Here is a 24,352-nt window from a genome sequence, read left to right as displayed (position 1 = left end):
ATCTGCCATTTTCTGTCCATTGTCCTCGGCGGCAAGTATGTGCGTGCCTTTTTTTCCCCTCGGCTTGTTTGTTTTTGTTACCTGCAACGGGATGTAACTGAATTATTGTATGTGGCAGAAGGTTCCATTCTGGCAGATAGAGAAAAAAAGAGAGAGGGAGGAGTCAAAGTAGGTCCTTCAAGGTCAGTCCAAAGAGAGCATGCAACATGCAAGGTCACATTCCAGACTAAAAGCAATAAGTGCTTTATTGATGGGAAAAAACACACACTGCGAGCAAGCAGATGTGCAACGGACTGATTAATAATACAACAGATTTGAGTGAGTGTGTGTGTGTGTATGTACTTGAGTGTGTGCATGCCCTCTGCATTCATATTTTGCTTCTCAAAAAACAACAACAACAAAACTTTAAAGTCAGAAAAAAAAGAAAACCTCATGAGCATAATTGTTTTGTCCGGATGTGTATCTCGCACTAAAAAATTGATCCCTGCATGGGAATCTGAAAAATCCATTAGAGCCCATCAGACCAAAAAAAAAAGGGCAGAATGATAGAGTGTATATGAGGAGTTTATAAAACCCCATCATAGTTTTGCCATTAATGCACATGTCAGCTGACGTTTTATTTTCGGCACAACTTCTTAATGCAACAACTTGCTTTTGGGCATCAGAAACCGCAGCAGTGTCATATTACAGCACTACTAAGACCAAAAACAAAACTTTTCAAATAAGTATCATAGATATGTTTCTTATAACCTAGTGCAGTTCTGAGAATTTTTTTTTTCTTTGTTTAGTCATATTTGCCCTCATTTACACTACAAACCTGATAAACCTGCCCTGTTAGCGTCATTACTCTACAAACCTGTTTCAAACCTCAAATAACCATCTTTTTTACCTTCGAATTCTCTTTCTTTCACCTCTTTTTCCTCTATGCTTCACCTCAGCCGTTCCTTCCATCTTTTCCCGCTTTAAGCGGCAGTTGGGAATGGCATTGTTTTTAATCATCAGAACCCAGAAATTATTATTATCGCCTCTGACGCGGCAATTAAAACTTCAGGTCAGAGGCACAACGAGCGGTGATCAGCAGCGAAGCTGAGAAGTTTTAATTAGACGATCAGAACCATTAATGCACAAAAAAAGGTGTGCGCTGGGAAATTAACGTGAACGTCTTAATCAGGGTTACCGACTCCGAAGAGGAGTCAAGTGAACAGAGAGCAAAAAACAAATCATTTCCGCACCACTGGGACAAAACTCAATTAAATATGCATGCAGAAAATGGAAATTCGGAGCATCAGCACAGACCGTTGGAAAAAATACGGCAAATTCTGTAGACGGGGTCGCAGACCTGCTTATTGTTATTCTTGTGTAATAAAATCGAAAGAGAGGCCAGATGCTGGGGAACGAGGGTTTGTGGAGAACAGGTCCGACGCTGACTTTTCCGCTCCCCTTCCCTCGGAGCGGTGGGGGAAACTAACTCCTTCCTGCAAGCTGTAAATTAACTAAATAAAAACAGAAGGGGTTATTTCAGCATGTGTGTGTGTTGTGTGTGTGTGTGTGTGTGTGTGTGTGTGTGTGTGTGTGTCCGAGCTTTAGTAGGTGAGGAAATACCTGGGAACCTGCCTCTTTGAGGGCCCCATATGCAAAATAAAGTGCTAAGGAAAGGCCAGGAACATGTAGCAATTCTCATTTCTTTGTTTATTTCACATATACTTCATATTCATTCATTAATTTTACATTTGCAGAGGCCCCTGACAGTCAGAGGTCCCAGGTCCCCCACCTAGAACAAAAAAGAGGTCATTCAGACACATGCCAGGTCAGTTAATCTGTCAAAAGGATTTTAAATATCAGAATAAAGCTTTTTTTTTTTAAGTCAAAACAGAATCAGGATCTTTGAATAACGAGGAATAATCCAACGCTGTCCAGACCTGTTGCATTAATAAATGCTCTGTACTATCAGGGTTTTGTCCTTGCATTAGTCAACATATTTTGAAAGTCTGCATGAAATCAGACAGGGCAGATCAGAGTGTTAGATCACTGTTAAGTCAAGGGTTTAGCCAAGTAAACAGAGTTTGTTTCTAGAACAATCGCTGCAGTGGATGCCAGGTGAGAAGGAGTATGTCATATCCCAGCTTTAGCATGCATACTCTTCCTGTCAGAACGGGAGAGAGAGGGAAGAACAGGACACGCCAATCTAAGCAGTCATTAACAGCCACTTCCTCACTCTGGTGGGCTGATTGCAGTCAGCACACGTTCGTACAAATAATGCACTTCCAACGGCATTATTAGGATTTGAAACACCACTTGATTGGGCATGATATCATTCCGGCACATAAACAGAAGCTCGGCATTAAACGAGACATGCAGGGCCTGGAGAGCCACGTTCAAGGCAGCTTCTCTGTCATTCCCGGCGTCCTCCGCCTCACGGTTCTGAAAAGAAACAGGGCTTGTGGGGCCTTTGATGTGCGAGCAGATAAAAAGGAGAAGCTCTCTCACTCTTATTGTTGAATCTGTTTAAAATAGTTTCTTGACTTTTTCGCAAAGGTTTTCTCCTTATACAGTAAAAGCATTATGGCAATTCCAGCTCTGCACTATTTCCAGTAAAAATATTGTCAGCATTAAAATAAACAGGACCTCTTAAAGAAAACAAGCTTTAGCTGTGATCATCCCCACCGTTCGTTTATTATTCAGGCGTCTTTCGAAGGCCTGAAATAATAGCAATTCACTGAAACACGTTTGGACGCATCAAATCATTGAGGTTTGCTGTTTGTTACACCTATTTTTCTTAACATGAGTGCCAGTCCCCAGAGTGGTGGGAGGGATCCCAGAGGAGAAGGTTGTTCTTTTATCTGCGTCCCTACTGATTTTATCGCACTGCATGCTATCATGAACACAAACGACTTGGAGTAAACAGCGGTGTTACCATAGCGATTCCCCATTGTTGGCCAGAGCCGAGGCATATCTTTTGCCGGGCATGTATTTAATGCAGCAGCTACTAACTGGTTTTCCGTGATCTTTTTTGAGCTGAGGAGCGTCTCATTAGTGCCCTGATTCTCTTTCATTTAAAACCTCAGATGTCATCTCTAAAAAAAATTTAAAAAAAACGGGGAAAAAAGATGTATTTCGAGTGCACAGCCTTCATTTTTATAGATAAAGGTGCTTAAAGTATTTGCATTTTTCTAGTTCTTTAAAAAAAAAAGACTATTACAGTATATATATATATATATATATATATATATACATACATACACACACACATATTTGTGTAGCAGTTCCTTATAATATTCCTGGCAACTGACAAGCAGTTCCATTTACTGACCAAAGAAAATTTTTACTTGCATTTGCCACTTGGCGAGTGTTAATTTTAGATGCTGGGAAAAACGCACATAAATTATGGGTAATGGAACGAGATCGCTTCTCAGGGGTCATTTCCTACAAGGAAAAGCGAGATTGCAATGCAAAGGAAATCACTAGTTAAAGCTTGAAATACTGAGCAGAGTAAACAGTAGATGACCTGTACTGTTACACCCAAATGACCTCAATCTTCCTTTGGAGGTGTTCTGAAAAAATACTTCAGAATTTATGTTTCCACTTCCTAATAGTTTTTGCAGCTGATTTTTCTTTTCTTTTTTTGGGTTCAAACTTGCCGTCCTCAACTGGGTGACCTCTTCAACCCGGGCCTTGCAATTGTCTAAGGTAAAAATGTGCACTTCTGAGGCGCTCAGATGCATCTGGTGCAGCACAAAGCGAGCATAATTCCTCAGCTCATTGTTTCAGAGAGGAAGTGTTGAGTGTAAATACAGTAACTGAGAAAGCATGTGCCGGGCCACATCTAGAATGTAACAGGCTAACCTTGAGTCAGATCATTATGCAGGAAAAAAAGTTACTTTCCCTTCAAAAACAATGTGAGATTTTCTTGTTAAAGCATCCGTTCGATTCGAAACAGCTTTATTGACAGCTTCATGGGACGGTTAGAAATAGCTCATCTCAACACAGCGTCTAACTACCAGCTAAAGCGTTCCACAGACCATTATACGTCCCGCAGGTTTCCCATTTTTTATTTACTGCATGATAAACATCTACTGTTACGAGCGGGCTCGATTTTAAGCCTGGAAAACCTATTAAAAGTGAACTTTGCTAAATCTTTGCATCAGATTTGTGGGCGAAAGGGTGACTTAGCAGTGAGAGAATTCTGCCCTTAAATAGTCATCTCTGGTTATGGACGGACCCAGAACAGCTGCAGGGGGGAGTTGACACTGGGAGAGATATTATAGATAGCACATTGGGGTGAAATAGCAAATGACCAGGCCCATGCGGAATCTTGTATGCAGATTTCCACAGAATTATTGGAATGTCGAAGCGTGGAAATTCAGGCTGCCCTGAGCTGTAAGGTAATATGGGGTGCAGCAGGTAATATGTGATGAGTCTTTCACGCCACATTATGACCGAATCTCTTTATTGTGTGTGACTGATCAGCTCCAGTACACTCTCAACTGTCTATATTCACAGGAAGCGTGTGTCTGACTTAGCTGAAATGAGAAAAGCTGTGTTTGTGGTGCATCACTGTTGGTGTGGTGGTCTTCTGCACTGTAAGAGCAGGTTTAGGGGGCTGACAGTGAATTTGAGTGAAAGCCGTGAAGACTAAAGCATGCAGGGTGAGCGAGGTGATGTGAGGTGAGGGATGGCAGCTACTTTTTTTCTCTGTGTTTATCTCTTTCATGCACTCTTGTCTCTTTCTCTCTACTTCCAGATGCACTTTTTGTTCTTTCTTATAGTCTTCTGCTCTCTCATCCTCATGTTGTCAGAGCTAAGGCTCACATTGGCAGGACGCTGGGCCTCTTTAGGTGAAGAGAGTCTTCAGTTTCAGGCTGTGTCTATTCTGCTGTCATGTTCAGGATTATATCTCCCTGTAGTGGTGGCTTGACACACTGTTGGGGGTTTGATTGCGATCTAGTTTTTCTAGTTTGTAGGGAAAGATATTTCTCTCCTTCTCTCATAGGTGTGAATGACATCTTACAGACACACTTGACTTTTTCTTTTTAGCTTTGTATTTTTGTCTGCATCTAAGAGTAGCAGCAAACGAAAACTTAGTTAAAATGCACTTAGTTAAACAGGTTTGTGTTTTTTAGCGAGAGGCATTGTGGTTTGCTTGCAGTATTCAAGGATGGTGCAGCTGTTATCATTGAGCAAGTGAATTAACTGTGAACGATGACCATAAATCTTTTGTTTTAACCACTAAAATGTTCCTTTTTCTTTTATAAAATGTATATATAAATGAAATCCAGACATATAAATACATACAAATGTGTAAAATATAAATCAAATTAAATATTTAAAAAAGTGAAAAAAAAGAATACAATGGTGTTAAATAAATGCTTATTTAAAAGTAGAACAAAAACTAGAGAAAAATTCAATATGAATTTTCTTTTTCGTTAACAGCTGAGAGGAGTTTATGCACTGAAAAGACCTCAGGAAAATCCACGATGGCCGCCAAAAGGAAAGGTGGCCTAAAACTGAATGCGATCTGTGCCAAGCTTAGCCGGCAGGTGGTGTACGACGGCAGTTCCCAGAATGCCGAGGGAGACTCAGACCTAGTGGACAACAGCGAGCGGGGCAGCTTGCTCTACGATGAGGGCGACAGGCCTGAAAGCGACTTCCCAGAGGTCCTGACCCTGGGCCAGAGCCTCGAGGAGGACCAGAAACGGCGCGAGGCCATTGAGAAGTGGGTGAATGGCGAGTATGCCGACGATCCTCAGTCCTTTGAACGGGGTGAGCACAGGGGACTCAAACCCAACAATATAAACGACGATCCCCCTGAAGGCGTGTACATGGTACAGCCCAAAGGCTGCAGCGATGAAGAAGACAACGCAGAAGATGCTGACACCATGCCCAACTCTCACGAGGGCAGTTATCAAGAAGACAAGGACTCGGTGGGCAGCCCGCACAAGGACGACAGCTACCAGCCCACCAGCGAAGCCCCCCCTCGCCAAGCCTCCTTCTCCACACCAGGTATCACCTCTTTCTTTTAGGATGTCATTAGTATTCATAGGTATTTGAACGTAACACTTACAGACACATTTTTGTATGTTCAGATAGAAACGTACAATTTCATTAACACTATATATATATAATGTATGTATATGTATGTATGTACAACTTCTGAGACGTAAATATGTTTACAAAAGGATAAATAAATACATTTCTACGTGTAGTAATAAACTATAAATACAACAATAAAAATGCTGTAAATTGATAAATAAATGTGACAACATTGAAAATATTTCATTTGAAACATATTTAACTGATGAATTCATTATTATATGAATCTCAGTTCATTTCCAAAGTTGTTGATACATAAAAGATCTAAAATACATTTTAAAAACTGTCATTAAGTTGATTTAGTGAATTTTGATGTCTAAAATAATATACAGAGTACAGTACAAATACTTATGAATACTAAAAAGATCACATTGTTCAGTATTTGTCTGTGTGTAGCCAAAACAAAGTGCACATAATCAAGATAAAATCTCTCCTCAAAGGCTTGCCAGCTTAGTTTTCACAGGTCTTACTTTACCTGGGCTTTTTGCAAGCATAATTACAGCAACAATATGACAGTGTCACAACTATGCAAGTGCAGTTCTTGGAAAGAGAAATCTATAGTTAACATGAAAGAGTGACTCTGTAGCCACCCGCAACCATATACAAACAATCTGCATTGGGTAAAAACGGGAACTAAAAGAAGAAATTCATTTTTAAAAGAGACTTATAGAGACAGCGTATGTGCGCAGCAGCCGAGGGGCCAAGAGTGTTGGCAGACTGGCTAAGCTTCATATTACGCCCAGGATTACACTCTGACTCTTTGATTTTCTATAAGCTCACAAAACGTAGCTACCACCCGGACCCAATTACATAGTAGACCCGCTCTGCCAAGACTCTAGGTCTCTAGTAGATTAAATCCTAGAGATTCAGAGTCAAAAGCCCAACGAGTGGCACTTAAATCGGTATGGGAAGAAATGACAACTGCATTTTCCCCTGTATTTGCAACACGATCATCTAGATAACGTGACTTGTGTTGCCATCTTTCACAAAGTGATAGCAAACCAGCAGAATTTGCAGAAACAGACACAATCTCCATTTTAAAACCTCTATGAACTTTCACCTCTGACTATCTCAGGAAGACTCAACAAAGGTACTTCACACAAAACAACACAGAAACTATGCTAGACAACAACAGGAGATAAGAGATATCACTTTGGTTAAAAACTTTTCATTTCTCTACCAAAATCAGGTTAAGTGGGTGCTTTTTTTGTTAAATGCTTTCTTCTTTCAGTTCTTTTCTGCTTCATGTATTTTTCTCTCTCTCTCTCTCTCTCTCATTCTGACGGTAGAAGCACCTATATGCTTGTGGCCTCTATCACAGAAGTAGGGCCAAGAGCTTCTCAGAAAATCAAGTATTTTCCGGCAAACATGAGTGCATTGTGGTTTTAATCAGTCATTTTGCGTTTATTTCATGGTCATAAAGAAAGCTGTCTGTAAATATGTGTTTGTGTTGTACACCTTTGCTTCCGCATCTTAAAACGAAGAAAAAGCATTTGAAGACTGTAGTGAGCAGACATTAGTCACCACTCTTGTCTTGAGTTGTTTTTCCCTCCTCTCTCTCTTTGTTGATTGTAACTAGGGCATCTATACTGCCATGTTACTGAGCGGCTCACAATTAAAATATTTTTTCTTCTCTCGTGCTGCTGTCTTTCAAAGGCTGATGCGGAGCGCACATAATTATGCATATAAACATAGTGGCTTAATTATCTCTCACAACATCAGTGACAATGTAATTAACAAACATCGCAAGATCAATGAGAGAAACTGCGACCTTCAAAACATTTAACTCCTCACATCAGGGGACTGAGCAGAATCCCTATCAGCATAAAATCACAGAATGCCTTTCCCATAGCAGTCAAACGCATGCTTCTCAACCAGGCTAAGCAAAAGATCATGTAAAAGTATCAGTATCCTTTAAGTAAATAAATTAGAAATTGTTTAATTATATTTTAATTTATTATAGATTACATATTTTAACTATATTTGAGATTCGTTTACTTTTACTAATGGCATTTTTGACTATTTGCTTATTCTGTCAGATTTTTTATTTTATATGTAATTTTTTCCATAAATAATTTTCAATAAATTCAAACATATAATGAAAAATCTGGGAGGAAAAGCTAATACTGTTTTCTTATATTCTTAGATTTTTGATTTGTGCGATTTATTGTAGTTTAGAAGAATTCTGATAGAACAAAATATAATTTATTTTATTATTTATTATTATTTTTCTGGAGAAAAATATGGAGTTGCATTTTTGACAGAAGTCTACATCTTTCAAAATATAAACTGTTGAATTCAGTCTAAAACTGAATGAGTTTATTTAAAAATCACCATCAGAAATTTCCGTTTAAAATCACAGCTTTTAAAGAGTTGTAAGTGGACCCTTGATAAGTCCATGTATGTATGTATATATATATATATATATATATATATATATATATATATATATGTAAGGATATATATATATATATATATATATATATATATATATATATATAGATCCTTACATGTCCTTATCATCACCCCCTCTGGAGTGCATGAAGACCCAATCAGCCTGCTTCTGATGGCCATGTTTGGTCAACAGAAAGGAGATATAATGTCCATTTGTTATCACACCACGGAGGAAAAAACGTACTTTAATTGCCTCAAACGTAGACAAGGGCTTTGTCACTGGCTGGAATTTGCCAGTATGAAGTGGTGAGATTAGGAGCACTTCTTTTTGTACTCTCCAGTGGCATGAGGAAGAGAGAGAGAGAGAGTGCTGGGAGTTCAGCCAGGCAAATCGTACCTTTCCCCCAAAGCCATGGCTTTCCAACCTCATGCACATGACATCATTTGGAGCATGTGAGATAAGGATGAGGGGGGGGGGAACTCATTTACATGCTGTTTTAAAAGGTTATCTCCTCTTAGGTCCTGGCATAATGTGTGCAGTTTAAGTCCAATCATTCTCCTGACACTGATAGTCTATTAAACACATACAGAGCCGCCCACTGGCATGCTAGACTTCTCGTCCTGTCTACTGTTACCACCTGCTACTACTGTTGCTACAGCTATTACTTTTCCTCTGTGTAGTACAACCAACATCTCTTTTAATACCAACAGTTTGAGTTTGATCTTAAAGAGACTGTTCACTCAAAAAACGAAAGCTGTTAAAGGGACAGTTCACCCGAAAATGCCGTTTCGTTGACATCACCTGAACCTGTTTTTTTCTTTTTTCCTTGGAACATAAAATAAATCTGCTAAAAAAACTTTGTTTGCATTCCACGGCACAATAAAAAAACATACAGGTTTGGAACAACATGAACTTGAGTGGATAATTTTGGGTGAACTATCCCTTTAATAATATAGTGTAAAGAGAATAGTGGATGCATATCCTACCTACAGATGACTTTTGAAACCAATAATGCTAATGATAGACTGATAACACTCAGAGACGGAGAGGGGGATTTCTGTCAGAAAATGAAGGGAGTTTCCCAACTGTTTGAAAAAAAGGTACAGATGGAATATGTCCAATTACCTAAAGCAGAAGTGTCTTTGATTGCTGTCCTTGGAAAATGTTCAGGGACAGAGATTAAAGAGCCAGTCCTGACTTTAAAGCTGTGTAAAATCACATGACCTGACAAAACACCTCTAAGCAGTCGTGACCTATACAAAAATATAGTCACTGGATGCCAAATTTATGGCTGAAGCCTTGCTCTGCCAAACTGAAGTTCTGGGGATACATACAGTAGCACTAAATATCCTTCAGTATGTAATAATAGCTCATTATTTTTTATAGTTTTTATTGTGGCCGATTCAGCAGTGATTAAATTGAGGCTAATTAACAATAAATGAGTGTACTTTGTCAAAATGCTGTCAAAATAGCAGGCACTTTAACAAATGCAGTACACTTTGGTGTCTAATGACTTTTTTTAGCACAAATCTCACGTGGCTACACCCATAGCTTTTAGCACATTTTCTGGTCATTTTGTCAGCTATATCTATTACCCCTAAAATATAATATAATCTATATAATTTATTTTATAAATATATTTATATATAATTATAACAGTTATACACACCTTTCACACCTACCGTAGAATACAAATATTCATTTTCGGTTCCTTCTTTTTGCTCATTGGTAAGTGTGACAGTAATACTCCGAGGCAACATTGAGTCGAGAAAATGAGAGCTGTAAGGACTGTCATGACGCCCTAACCTTTGAGCATGAGATGAAATTGCTGTATGTGCTCAAACACATTATAGCTGCTAAAATGATGCATAGCAAAGTGTAGGGAGTTTCCTATCAAATACCTGATACATTTCTCTTAAATTTTTCATGTTCTTTCGATCTCCCAGATCACCTTTCATACTGATGTAGCACGGCTAGGACTAGCCCCAATGCAGCAATGGAAATTTGGGGATTATTTTACATGCTGAGAAGGAGATGTGAAAAGCACGGGCGAGAGACCGATTTAGCAATAACATAGAAATATGAGACCAAAGCTGAAATATTTTAGTATTAATTAGCATGGCCGTGGCTAATGTTACCTCTAACCATCTCATTTGCTCAGCAATGAAAAAGGCAATCAAATAAATAGAGAAAAGGACTGGTTGGAGGGCTGGGGTCATGGCAGGGTGGAGAGGGACTTTATCTGACACCTCTATGAAGTTGTCATCTGGAGCAGTGTTCTTGTACCAGGGTAGCTCTCCTAACAGACAAAATGAGACATGATGAGTTTTTTTTGCACTCATCTGCTGTGATAAACACTATATCAGAGCCAAGCACTAAGTGCACCAGTGCCAAAGGGGTTTGTGTCCCTCGCTCACACACATACACAAATATACTTTAAAAGAGCATTAATTTGGCCTTTATATGAGCTGGTTAAGAAGCAGGGGAAGCTTTCAACCCAAATTGTCTCCTTTTGCTGGTCTATCTGACTTGCCTTCAGACCTATATGAAAGTTAATGGTCCAGAATTAATTTCACTATACTGCAACTAAACTACACCTTTACCCCATTCCATTTTTCTATTTGGGCCTTGCTGTTATTTAATTTAATATAATTTTTATTAGTTAAATCATTCTCTAATACTTTCAGATCCAGTTTTGTCATCAGTGCAATTCTGGGGTGTTATCTAAATCAACTGTTTATCTTTGTTTTTCGTATAGGAGAGGCCTCCGCACTACGCGATTACGCCGCCAACACCATGAATGAGTTTTTACACATGTTTGGCTATGATGACCAGCAGGTTCGGGATGAGCTGGCCAAGAAGATCAGCTTTGAGAAGCTGAAAGCAGCTACCTCAGATCCTTCTTCCCTGAGCAGCGAGGAGGCCACCCGTCGAGCTCGCTTCTCCAAATACGAGGAGTACATTCGCAAGCTGAAGGCTGGGGAGACCTTGCCCTGGCCTATAACCACCAAGCCTGAAGAGCTCAACTCCAAAATGGCACCGGAGAAGAGCGCTGCCCTCATCCAGCCGGCCCTTGCGGGGTCAGAGGGACAGATATTTCCACCCGTAATAGACCACAAACAAAGCTCGCTCAATCCAACCCCAACCAACCAATCACACATCCAGAACCTAGCATCCCGTGCATCCAAGTATGATTACTTCATCCAGAAGCTGAAGATGGGCGAGAGTCTCAGACAGCAAAATGGCAATTCCTACAAACGGCCCTCCAAGTACGACTTGGAGAACGTCAAGTTCCTGCACCTCTTTAAACCTGGAGAGGGCAACCCTGACATGGGCGGCGCCATCGCTTTTAAGACCGGCAAGGTCGGCAGGCCGTCAAAGTACGATGTACGAAACATCCAGAAGTTCCTTCCTGGGAAGGTTGATCCGCCGATGATGCCGAGCATTCTCCCAGCTACGGCAGGGACCCCAGGAACACCAGTCATCAATACGGCTGCTCCTGCCGGGGTCGTGGGACCTCCCGGCTTGCCCGTAGACCAGGCTGGCCACCTCGGCTTTAACTCTGACTTCATGAAGTCCAGCTTCTCCAAAACTGACTCCATTACTACTGGAACCGTCTCTTCTGTCAAGTAAGGCAACTTTTGAAAACGAAATTAACTGTTTGGACAATAAATTGACAGGAAATTACAGTAATTATAACGATAACCCACATAGGGATCCTGAGCCTTGTGGGGGGTCAGAAGACCTCTGCTGGCTTTAAAGTCAGATTGCAAGTTTGTAGGGGCTTGGTTGGCACTCTTTCAATGAGTTGTCTTGACCTTGTCAATAGTTCAGGTTAGCAAGATCCTTAAGGCTGTTCTCCAGCAGTCCCTGGAACAGCCAGCAGTGTGGCCATGTGCAAACACACACACACACACACATACTGTGATTTGTTGTCAGAACCAGCCCTAAAGAGGCAGATTAACCCCAGGTCATCCCCTGCTGGAGCTGCTCATGTTTTTAGTCCTGAGTTAGTGCTGCTGAACTGCTGCCACCTTGAATAGAAAATGCTTCGCACATACTATAATGCGTTACATTAGGAATTCCTCCTTTTAAGTGCTTATTCAATGAAGGTGGGATGCTAAGTCAAATGCAGCCACCAAACCCAGACTTTTAAGTAACTGTTAAATCGATGAGGATTGTTTCTGAAACAGGATGTCCTAAAAGCCGTAGTCATCCCTCATACAAGGGCCAATCAAACAAAATGAAACGCGTGAAGCCATTTTCTTCCTTTCTGACATTCGCCGCACACCCTCATCTTTGCATTTGTACTCTCTCCAAAAACACACATAAATAATTTATGCATTCAAAAACATTTTTTCCCCACTGTGCTTTCATTGTTGGGAGGCCATGCATCAAAGCGTGCCTATATACCTCCCTAATTCATTCCCAAACCAAATCGCTACTCCATTGAAGAAAATGTATATTGATAGCCCAAACTTTGAAATGGCTCATAAGTAAATACTGCGTCAGTTTGTTTTTATTACTGATGGAATGCATACCATTAATCCTTTTCTCTTTTTTTCCATGCTATGATAGGAATGGCCTTCCTCCCGAGAAACCTGTCACAGAGGACGTCAACGTGTACCAGAAATATATCGCCAGGTATGCAAATCCTCACCCTCACAAAACTTCACGACAACATTCTTTAATCGATGACATATTTCACACTTTAATAAAGCAGGATGTAGATTTGCAAAAATACACTTTCTGTGTGGACGATAAATTATGCGTAAGCACGCCAGGTTTATGGACTAAGGAAAATTAATTGAATTAAAGGCTGGAAAGTGAGTAATTTTTTCCCAGTGTCAGTTTCCCTGCCAGCGCCGAAGCTGAACTCAGTGAAATCTTAAGCAAACAGCTTGAAATGTTTGCAAAAACATCGGGCACATTAGACTGCCCTGCATGTGCCTGTGTGTCATTGGGCCTGACTGCACAGATAGTTGAGACTTTCATTTCTAATATCTGCACTTCAAATGAAGATACTGAATCAACTAAATGACAGGCACTCGCAAATGCAGACAAAGCGCAGAGATAGATGCAGCGCACTCTAATATCGGCTTCTGTTTCCTTTTGTCATGCCAGTAGAAAGGTGATTATCATTTGTTTATTTATTCTTGCCTTAAAGAGAGAAAAAGGCGCATTTCAAAAGGCAAAGTGGCTTTGGCGTTAATGATTACTCTCCCAAGCCGTAACATGAAGGCCACAAATCAAAGCCCTGGCACTAACAGACACACACACATCCTTGTGCACACACAAAAACCCTCCTTGGACTGATTACATTTTGCAAGAAGATTTAATTAAGGAATTTTTAATGAGGCTTCTGCTGGCACTGCCAAGAACTGTTTTGATATTTGCACTGCATAATGCATAAAATTTGTCTAAACATCTCGGCAGTTGATGCGCGGGGAGGCAGTAGATAAGCCCAGATACAGTTTCAATTTCCGTGTTGTGAAAAAAAGAAAGGAAAGAGAGGAGGGGAAAAAAGAAAAATGAGGACTCATAAAAAGGGCAAATGCAGCCTGGTGTATTGGGGGGTTGTTGAAGGATCGGGGTGGGGGGGAGGGGGGAGGAATCATCCACGCTAATGAGAAAACAGTCGTGCTAAAAAGCAGCTTTGTAAACTTGTCTACACCCACCTTCCCCCCACAAAAGGGGAAAAAGTTCTTTATCTCCTCGCACTGCCGCGGTTTGATGTTTAAAGATCTTCCCTGGTAGTGTTTAGTCACTGTTTTCCCTCCTAAATGCTTTTATGTACCCAGCATTGCACCAAACTTTGATCGGCATGTCTCTATTGTAACGGGAGATGTGCGGCAATCTCTGTATCGTGGCAATATTAATATTTAATCCGCCACTGAATAGCAGCGTGGCCCATTAGCCCCCTGACGCGGCAAGTGGGAATTGTCCAGAGGCAAAGTGATACAGCTGGGGTGGGCTGCCATCCCAGGGGGGTTCTGTGTACATGGGGCCGGGAATGTTTGAGTGTGCCGCAGAGGGGCTGCTAATGGTGGGTGAGTTTAATGTGTGCATTTATGCATTATGAGTGCGAGATATAAAGTCTGTACTGTAGCCTGTGTTGTAATCTCTTTTGTAAAGCAATAGTTCACCCAAAAATGTAAAAAACCCATCACCAGGTTTTCATCCTCATGTCATTCCAAAATCATATGACTTTTTTTCTTCTGTGGAATGTAAAAAGACACATTTTAAATATTGTACTGCTAGTTTTTTTTTTACATGCAATTACTATGAATGGGGACTGAGGATTTAAAGTTTCAAAAAATAAAAAAGGAAAATATAAAGTTCTTCAAATGACTATATTTTTTTAACTTTGGAATCCAAACAATCGCTGTCCGTGAGAAGCGGACCAAAAATGTCACTGATCACCTCTCTCTTCAGCAAGCTTCTAACTGTTGTGATCGAATCAGTGAGTCATTGAGTTGATACTCAAGAACCAGATCAGTTAAATTTGTGAACAAATCATAATTTTTTTAATCAAATCAATTGATTCCTTGAAAAGATCAAACTAAAGGAATGATTCATCCACAAACCTGATAATACTACTTCTCTCATGAACTTTCACGAGTTCAACTTTAAGTATGGCTTCAGAAGACTTGCAATAGTCACATAGATACGTTTTATGATGCTTGAAATCTACAGTTTCTTGGGTGAACTGTTCCTTTAAGATGCAAACAAAACCAACTTAAGCGCCTGCCACTTCCCCAGCCCTTCAGAACACCACCCACGTTTAGCAGGTAGTGGATTCACCATTCAATTAGCTTAATGAACTTAGCAAAGTGATTTGTAAAAGCAGTCTAGGGATAATCCAGCCAGTAGGGGGAAAAAAATTACTTAGCTTTTTCTCTACTTCAGCAGATGGTGCTCTTGGCAGCGGCGGTGCGAATGTTTATTTGTGTGTTTTGAGCTGTAATTGGAGGTTTTTAACAGTCATCATCGTCAGGGTTATAATCAGCCTGTAAACACTCAGGAAATGTGCCTCTTTAAAGCGCCGCCAATCCGCGGAAGACCGGGCGAGTCAGTCGGCGAGAGTGAAGAGGAGGAAGCCACGCGGAGACACACTCAAACCTTTCTATTAGGCCTAACCTTTCCCTGATTAAAGCATAGGCTGTTAACCTGGAGAGCCGAACGCTGATTTGGCAGGGCTTAAAGCACGAGCAAATGAGCGAATTATGTCGGGGGTTACAGTTTAATAAGAGTCTACCTACTGCCTTTGAAGGCAATGGAACTAATTTGGTGGAGATTGCTGTGGCTGGAGAGTGAATTGCAATCGTATGGTCGAGGAAGCGTAGGCCTGTTTTTCTATGTGTTTATAGTTCTTGGTAATGACTCTGAGCTCCGTGAAGATGACTCTGTCAGTGTTAGGGCATCTATCAAGCGGAGATAAAAGGCTAAATTGCCCTTTCAAGATCAGCCCCCACATTGTTAGAGGTTTTGTATATGGAATAGAGATAGCGAAATGCAACTCCTTTTCAGTACGCGCTGATTTTTTTCCTCTTATAAAATAATCTCTTTATCTCACTTGCTGTTTCTGCAATCGTGTTTATCTTTAGCTCAATATGATGATAATGTTTGGATTCAGAATACTTGGCCAAAACAGTAACAATTACAGTGTTTTACATATATTTCTGTCTGATTGTAGGTTCTCTGGGAGCCAGCACTGTGGCCATGTACACTGTGCTTACCAGTACAGAGAGCATTATCACTGCATGGACCCCGAATGTAACTATCAGGTGAGTACAACAGCCACAAGCAGGATTCAAAAGTGCAAAACGCAAGTAAAATCGCCTGCAACTTTCTTAATTCACCCACGAGTGGCCAGTGCTGCAAAACGCTAATAGTTTTATTTTTATTTAATCTCTTATTTATTTATTTGTCTATCTATCGGAATTGCATCTTGAATACAAATGCAAAAAGTGGGTGTCCTTTCCTCCTTTTTGATGATAAATGAGATTATGTCAGCTGGATAATTTTTGCAATCTGACGGGCACGGTTCAACACACTTTAATATCCATCCATTACTGCTGGAAATCTAAGCGCCTTGCTTCTGTAAGACAACAGTATAATGCAGAGAGTGTCACAACACCATTTTAAAGCTCACCTTCACACTTTTCCCATCACTCCCTGACAGGAGAGGAAGATAACTATTAGAGGAAATGATTGAAGTGTGCCAGGGTACACACAAGAAAACAGCCAAACAAAACCTTACGGACTAGGCTTTTATCTTGGGACCGCACTGGCTAAACAGGTTTAGATAGATGAGGGCTATTTCTCAAAACTCAATCAGACTGACAATGGCTTTCCTTTTTTCATAGTTAATGGTAAATACTTTCAAAAGATGCCTCCTTTTTTTTCTAAGGACATCTGCTAATACTCTTGGGCTACTCATAATCCCCTTTCACATTATTAATCTGATCCATGTCCCCAGAGTTGTCATGTTCAGCACAGCAAAATCAGCATTAAGCAGATCAGAACACAGACAGCAGCAGCTCATGCGCATATGGTGGAAAAGAGCAGGCAAAGACGGGCACATTTGTCGAAGACATCAAAAATCTGCCTGCAAAGAGAGCCGCACAGTCTTTTCTTTATCAAGTCCTCTCTAGTCATAATCTCCCACTTCATTTTTAATCATCTGATTACATTTTTCATTATAAACATCCAGGAATCCTGCTGAAGACAACAGGGCAGCTGTTGCATCTAAAAGAGACTTATTCAGCCCAGCAGGCTGCCTCTTGTTATTCAAGTACAATTCCTCAAACTGTAAGCAGAGCTGGTTCAAAAGTCCCTTTGAAGCTGTCCATTTTTTGGAACTTGTGTTGCTTAAGAATTCATTAGCTATGTTTCCATCCAAAGTTACAAATTTAACTTCCGCGTTAAATTGGAATATCGCATAAAACGAGCTCATACGTTTTTTTTATGCGCAATAATTCATTGGCGTTTCCATCCGTCAATTTTTTATGCAATATCCCAAAATGCGCATAGAAATAGGTGGATGGAAACATAGCTATAGACACTGTTGTACATGCACATCATTTTCTGATTAAGGTCAATATTCTGGTTAAGCCTTTACTTTACCTTTACAAAAATTTTTACCAGTGTATGCCATGAAGCTTCTTTTAATGTTTGTGAAATGTTAGTTTGCAAATCTTAATATTCTAAATTTAATTTAAGTGACTTACAATACAATTCGGATCAATTCAAGCATAAGCATTGTTGCAGTTTAAACAGTAGAGCATTGGACTGGCAATCTTATTCAGATTTCTATAAACCCAGAACTTTGGCTTATTCTGGTTTTGGCAGTCAGGTTATGGAATTTACATGATGCTCACAAAATTAGAATATGACCATATTCGGATTAATATTGAAATTTTCCTGTACATGTAAAGGCGTCAGTGACTCTTGGCAGTTTAGTAATGACAGACAGGAGGCTGTGCGTACCCCAGCTGAAAGGTGAGGCGCAGATGAACTTGTTTTTGGAATTGATAAGTCATTAAAATGTTACATGACACAGTGGTGGAATATTATCCTGCGGTTGCCAGCCTTTGCTCCACTTCATACCGGCCCTGCCTCTCCTTTCATGGCCATCCTCCAATGCGATGGGAATCCTAAAATAAATGTCCACACGACCGTGTAGCCACTCTTCTAAGTACAGAAGCCCAACTGATACAATTTCCTGCTGTTTTCCACAGTTCCGCTCAGTGTGGCCGGATCTAGATCAGTATCTCTTTTTATTTGTTTGTCGACATCCCAAATTCCTGTCATCACCGTTTGTTGGACATTGGCTCATATATCATCTATTACACTTTTTTTGAAACAGGAATGGAAATGTAACAATATATATAGCCAAGATTTAAGTATTTATCTTTTTGTATATATATATATATATATATATATATATATCTTTATTTATTTTTTTATTTGCCTGTAAGATTATCTTCAAATGTGGGCAATGAGGTTTTGTGGATGTTTCTGTCATGTTTTTTTCTCCTGTTGCTCATTTATGTAGAAAATATGGATTTACGTTGGAAAAGGCTCATTGATTTCAGCTACTCTTGTTTCAGTTCCTGTAATATTAGCTCAAGCCCAATTACTGCAGATTTGGTTGCCCTGATCTCTCAAGAGTGAGGTTTTTCCCCTACATCGCTTTGTCTTTGTCCCCCCCCCACCCCCCACCCCCCCCCCCCACACCCCCCACACACACACTTCTCCATGGTGTAGGAGATTTAAATTTTGAGGAGGAGGGGTATTTTAGCATATTTCCTCATTATTATTGTCTAACCCTGCACAAAACTGTGCTTTAATACTTTAATTAAAAATGGAATCATATCTCAGACGGGAATTAAAAAAGAAACATTTTTTGGTTGCCTTGTTTGTTTGTTGTCTTTTCCCCGTGCACGTTCCAAAACCATCTGCATGGAACATGATTTTTCAGAAGCGGAGAATATCACAACTGTGATCTCGTATGTCATGTGATCCATCTTAATTAGAAATGGTGAAATAAAATGTAATTAACAGTCTAGTTCAGGAACCTTTTTTTGAAGCAGCACATTAGACACAGATTCAAACATCAGGTGAGCTTAGAAAATAATACAAAGTCATAGTTGAGTCATAATGCTATGCTTTGGGTGCGTATAGTTAGTGTATAGGGAGTCTATAAGGCAAACTCTGAATGAAATACACCCTTCAAAGTACTCACTTTCAATTGTTCTACTCTGCAATGCGAGTATTGAAAAGTAAATTCACCTTATACCTGCTGCTACGATATGCACCATTCACCCACCTGGCTGCAATTTTCTGCAATGCTCTGCAGTTGTTGCATGAGTAATAAAAGAACGCATTGCTGGTTTCCTTCAGAACCTACACAACACCTCCCCCACCTTACTAACTCTGTATATCTGTTGTTTACAGAGATTCACCAGTAAGCAGGATGTGATAAGGCATTATAACATGCATAAGAAGAGGGACAACTCCCTGCAGCACGGATTCATGCGTTTCAGCCCTTTGGATGACTGCAGTGTGTACTACCACGGCTGTCATCTCAACGGCAAGAGTACCCACTACCACTGCATGCAGGTAAACCACAGCAAAAACCCCTAGTTTGCACAAAAAAAAAATGCACATTCACTCTTATACAGACACATGCAAATATCAGTTCCTCTGCTTGTACAGGATTTGAGAAAAAAATATGGTTTCACTTTATTTGGATGATCCCTTTAACACATTCTGTTGACTATAAGTAACGTTGTACCTTCATGTCTACTAACTCTTATTAGAGTTTTAGTAGAGTATTAGTAGACTGATAGGTTTGGGGTTAGAATTAGTTGACATGTAATTGCAAAATTACTTATAGTCAACAGGATGTTTAAAAGGGACCATCAAAATAAAGTGTTACCAAAAATATATATTTCAAGGTTTCATAACAAGTCTTAAATCGCCCTTACAGAAAAATTAAGGCCTTACAAATTTCTTAAATCGGACCAGGTCTTTAATTCATAAAGTCATGACATTAAATGTTTCATGCTTTGCAAAAAAATTAATATCTTACTATACAAATATCTAAACATCTTTAAATAAAGATACATTTACTTGAGATGCAGTCTTGAAAATTTGATCAAAATCTACATTCCTTGCACAATAATAACGTTAATAGCAGCAGGCAAATAGCACAGACTTTTGTACGATGCAATCTATATTGACATTAAAGTACTTCAACTTTTTCCTCGAGGCCTATATGAACATTTAGGATCAGTTTTTTGTTCATAAGACACAAGGTGTTCGAATAAATTAAATTAAAATAAAGCCATGAACAGGATGTGGCCCTCCTCCCCCTCACCACCTTTCTCCCTCACTCCTTAGTTGGCATGGATAAAATTCTGTGAGTTGTTTATATGAACTCAACATTTTTCATCTTTTAGTACCAAGTGGCGATTATTTCCCACCAGATCTGTTTAATTCTTTACATCTGCTTATTTTCAAGGTGTCACTTTCGAGCCGAGCTGCTTTTCACCACAGGCAAAACAGTGGCCCAGGACTTAAGATATATACTCTTTTTTTTTAAGCCTCCCTAACGGCGTAATTGTTATTAGACATTTCAGCTCTTGTTTTAACAACAGTGAGAACAGGCAGATGTTGGCACCCGTTCTCCTGATTTACGGAGAAAAAACAGAGTGGCATTTTTTTCATTGTTTGACTGAATATGGCCAAGTTACCCTGTTTGCACGGGTGCAAAGTGCCAGAGACGATATACAATTGCTGGTTTTAATTCAAACATTAGTTCACGTTCGTCTGCTGCCCAGAGGGCTCCTGAGTGCTGCTGTTGAGTAACAGAGCCTTTCAAACCGAAGTAAGTGACAGTCTTCCCGAACAACCCCCCTGACTCTTCTACTAAAGCATAGACTTCTAATATAGACTTAAAACCTTAAATGGAAAAAGGTTTCAACCACACGCCGCCTCACCATGCTGCTTTCGCATGCCACATATTGCAAATCACAAAAAATAGTCCTGTCTTTTATCTCTTTGAAGCTGTTTTCATGAAACGCACACCTGTTTTTTTCGGGTAAAGGGTTTGCTTTTCATATTTTATGAGATGTCTCAAGAGTATATTTTTAACAAAGCTCAGATCTTGAGAAAATGTTTCCAGTTCATTTTTTTTTTTTAGGTCACCTGTTTCTTTGCTCCCCACATTGAGTTCATCGCCAAACTGAGCTATTTTTGTGTCACATCTCGAGTTGTTGTTTTCATGTCCCTGCAGACTACAAGAGCTCAAGCGCCAAGCCACTTTTTTTCATACTGAGCATTTTTCATCCAGTGCAACAAAGTGAAACTCACACATGGTGTTTATTTCTAAACCATGCTCACGCTTTGTCTCATGAAAGCATTTTTTTTTTTTTTCATTTCCTGTCTGTCAGGTGGGCTGCAACAAGGTGTACACGAGCACGTCTGATGTCATGACTCATGAGAACTTCCATAAGAAAAATGCACAGCTGATCAACGATGGCTTCCAGAGGTTTCGCGCCACCGAGGATTGTGGGACGGTTGCGTGCCAGTTCTACGGGCAAAAGACCACCCACTTCCACTGCAGGTACAATGGTCGCTCCAACTCAACTTAATGTGTCAACTTAATGTCAACTTAAATACCATTTTAGAGTTTAATCCTTTGCCTTTTCCGCCTCTCAGGCGCCCAGGCTGTACCTTCACCTTCAAGAACAAGTGTGACATTGAGAAGCACAAGAGCTATCACATCAAAGATGACGCTTACGCCAAGGACGGCTTCAAGAAATTTTACAAATACGAGGAGTGCAAGTACGAAGGCTGCGTCTACAGCAAGGCCACCAACCATTTCCACTGCATACGCCAAGGCTGCGGCTTCACCTTTACCTCCACCAGCCAGATGACCTCACACAAGCGCAAACACGAGCGCCGCCACATTCGCTCCTCGGGTGTGCTGGGCCTCGCTTCCTCCTTCCTGTTGCCCAAAGAGGATCAGGACGAGTCCAGCAATGATGACCTCATGGACTACTCCGCCATTAGCAGCAAGAACTCCAGCTTAAGTGCTTCTCCAACGACCCAGCAGTCCTCCACCGTACCGCATTTGCTGTCCACTCCCATCACCACCATGTCCTCCAGCCACAGCGTCAAGCCCACTGCCGCTCTGCCTCCGGCCAGCCGCATTTCCACCCTGCTGTCCCAGGCTCTGCCGAGCAATGTACCCATGGCCCTGGCACTTTCCAACAGTGCACTGGCTGGTGCTTCCAACCCCTTCTTCTCGCTCATTCCCAGAATGCCCATGACGCTCACCCCCTCTGCTGCCGGCCTGATATCCGTGGCCACCTCTGTAGCTCACTCCATGCCCAGCGATTCTCTACCCCAGAACTCCACTCCGACTGGGGACCCAGCTGCTGCTACCGTAGCTTCCACTCCGACTTCATTCGCTGCATCATCCATTATGGAGAAGATGTCGGCCAGCAAGGGTCTGATATCGCCCATGATGGCCCGACTGGCAGCCGCTGCTCTGAAGCCCTCCAGTAACCTGGATGCAGGTTTGTTTCATCTTTCCACATAGTATCAACTTATGAATGATCATCCAGATCAATGATTCTCAACTGGTGGGTTGCACACAGTAATTCTAATATGTATTAGTATATTTATTAATGTAAATATTAGTCATTAATATTAAATATTAAAGTAATTACATTTAATAATAATTAAAATAATTATAATAATTTTTATTTTAGAATTTAAAATTCTGTTCAATACCGATACACCAATAATTATTTTACAATTTATGGCTGATTACCAATAAATGGCCGATATTAAATTCTATATTATCGTTTCTAAATAAATTAAAAATAAAACCATTTGAGAATCACTTGACTAGATATTCCCAATGTTTATATCAGGAACAAGTGTGAAAAACATACTTTATCAAAGGATTAGTTTTCCTCACTGCGTTGAATCGGGAAAACATCAGTTCTTTGGGTCACTCTGCCTATGTGTTTCTCTTTCTCTGTACCTATACCCGTCAGTGAAAGGGCACTTTCAGGTCATCTTGCTCATGCTATCCACAGATGCTACACAAACTCTGATTTCAGGATTAAGGCAAAATATTGAAGGGCTGGTTTGCTGCTCTAGTCTTGTTATTGCAGCGATCATTGTCATGATACCCACAATCCATTAGCAGATAAGTGCTGAACTAGTGAGTGGGCTCTGTAAAGCTGCCTCTAATAGCATTCTCAGGAGGATCTCAGGGCCTGTGTTCTACATGCTTCCTCATCACCGGCCTCTTATCTGAGCGTGCACTCGTTCCAACCAAATGGAGCCTGAATAATATTAAGTTGAGAAATTGGAGGTACAAAGCAGCTTTTTATATGCACTCTGATATAGAGGAAGAAATATCAGAAACTGGTGAAGCAGAAATGACTCAGCGCTCCAGAGAGGACTGTGTGTGTGTGTGTGTGTGTGTGTGTGTGTGTGTGTGTGTGTGTGTGTGTGTGTGTGTGTGTGTGTGTGTGTGTGTATATAAAGGCACTACTTGTTTCAGTATGAAAACACTGATGTGTCTGTGAAGTCTTTTCTCTCTAGGCGTTTTAGGCTAGTAAGCTAGTGGGTTTCCTTACAAAAATAAAATAATGTATTGTGAGGGTGTCATGGAACTGATTGATTACCATATTCATGTAACATGCCAATGCTTCTTTTTTGTGAGGTATGGGAACAGGATCCTGGGTGTAAGATTAGGGTTAGCTAATACATTTGCAGAAGATCCTTAAAGGGTTTCGGCTATAAGGCTGTCATAGCCTTTACTCCTTGTCTCTTTGCAGGTGTAGACTTATAAAAGTCCTACTGCCCTACAAGAAGGCAAATAAATATTCTTTCATTTGTGAGCACCTTGTATTTAGTTTTGGTAACTTCAAGAAAAGTAGAGAAAAAAAATCCCCTACTTAACAGAATTGAGAGAAGCAGATCATAATGTGGCATTGCTAATTTTACACGTTTGCTCAGAAAAGACGTGTGAACAGGACATTTGGGTAAAATATGAAGAGGATGTGGTCAGAGCTCAGCGTTAGAAATGAGAGAATGATGTTTACTGCGACTATTTTCAAACAGCTTTGTTGTTTTTTTCTAACTTTTTTTGTAGTCAGGGGCCAGTTTGCAGAGAAACACATCTCAGTCTTGCTGCATAAGAAGAGCCGATCGCTAATTTGTTCAGGTGGCGTTATTTCCTAGTTGAATACTCACTTTTCTTTTAATCTACGTTCACCCCCAGAGTGTTTTGGAGGATCTTGAAATCCGAGGGGTTCGCTAATTAGACACCCA

At 40.4% G+C, this 24,352-nt stretch overlaps 1 protein-coding gene across 5 annotated transcripts in view; it reads left to right on the top strand.

The window, feature by feature from the left end:
* casz1 (castor zinc finger 1) overlaps positions 1-24,352 on the top strand; it is a 90,780-nt gene that overhangs the window by 51,777 nt on the left and 14,651 nt on the right. For 4 of the 5 annotated variants that reach the window (XM_056239437.1, XM_056239436.1, XM_056239439.1 and 1 more), the window contains 7 exons: positions 5,431-6,000; positions 11,244-12,114; positions 13,064-13,129; positions 16,182-16,272; positions 19,448-19,612; positions 21,448-21,620; positions 21,716-22,578. In XM_056239437.1, the coding sequence (XP_056095412.1) occupies positions 5,431-6,000; positions 11,244-12,114; positions 13,064-13,129; positions 16,182-16,272; positions 19,448-19,612; positions 21,448-21,620; positions 21,716-22,578 (2,799 nt within the window). Of the gene's footprint in view, positions 1-3,666; positions 3,688-5,430; positions 6,001-11,243; positions 12,115-13,063; positions 13,130-16,181; positions 16,273-19,447; positions 19,613-21,447; positions 21,621-21,715; positions 22,579-24,352 lie in introns of those variants that run through there. The other variant, XM_056239438.1, reaches the window with a different exon arrangement.

The sequence above is a fragment of the Rhinichthys klamathensis genome, unplaced genomic scaffold (assembly GCF_029890125.1).
Source record: "Rhinichthys klamathensis goyatoka isolate OS25496 unplaced genomic scaffold, OSU_Roscu_1.1 h1tg000020l_1, whole genome shotgun sequence".
In the NCBI taxonomy this organism is placed as follows: domain Eukaryota; kingdom Metazoa; phylum Chordata; class Actinopteri; order Cypriniformes; family Leuciscidae; genus Rhinichthys; species Rhinichthys klamathensis.
Note: the sequence above shows the minus strand (reverse complement) of the source record. Positions and strands in the feature narration are given on the sequence as shown.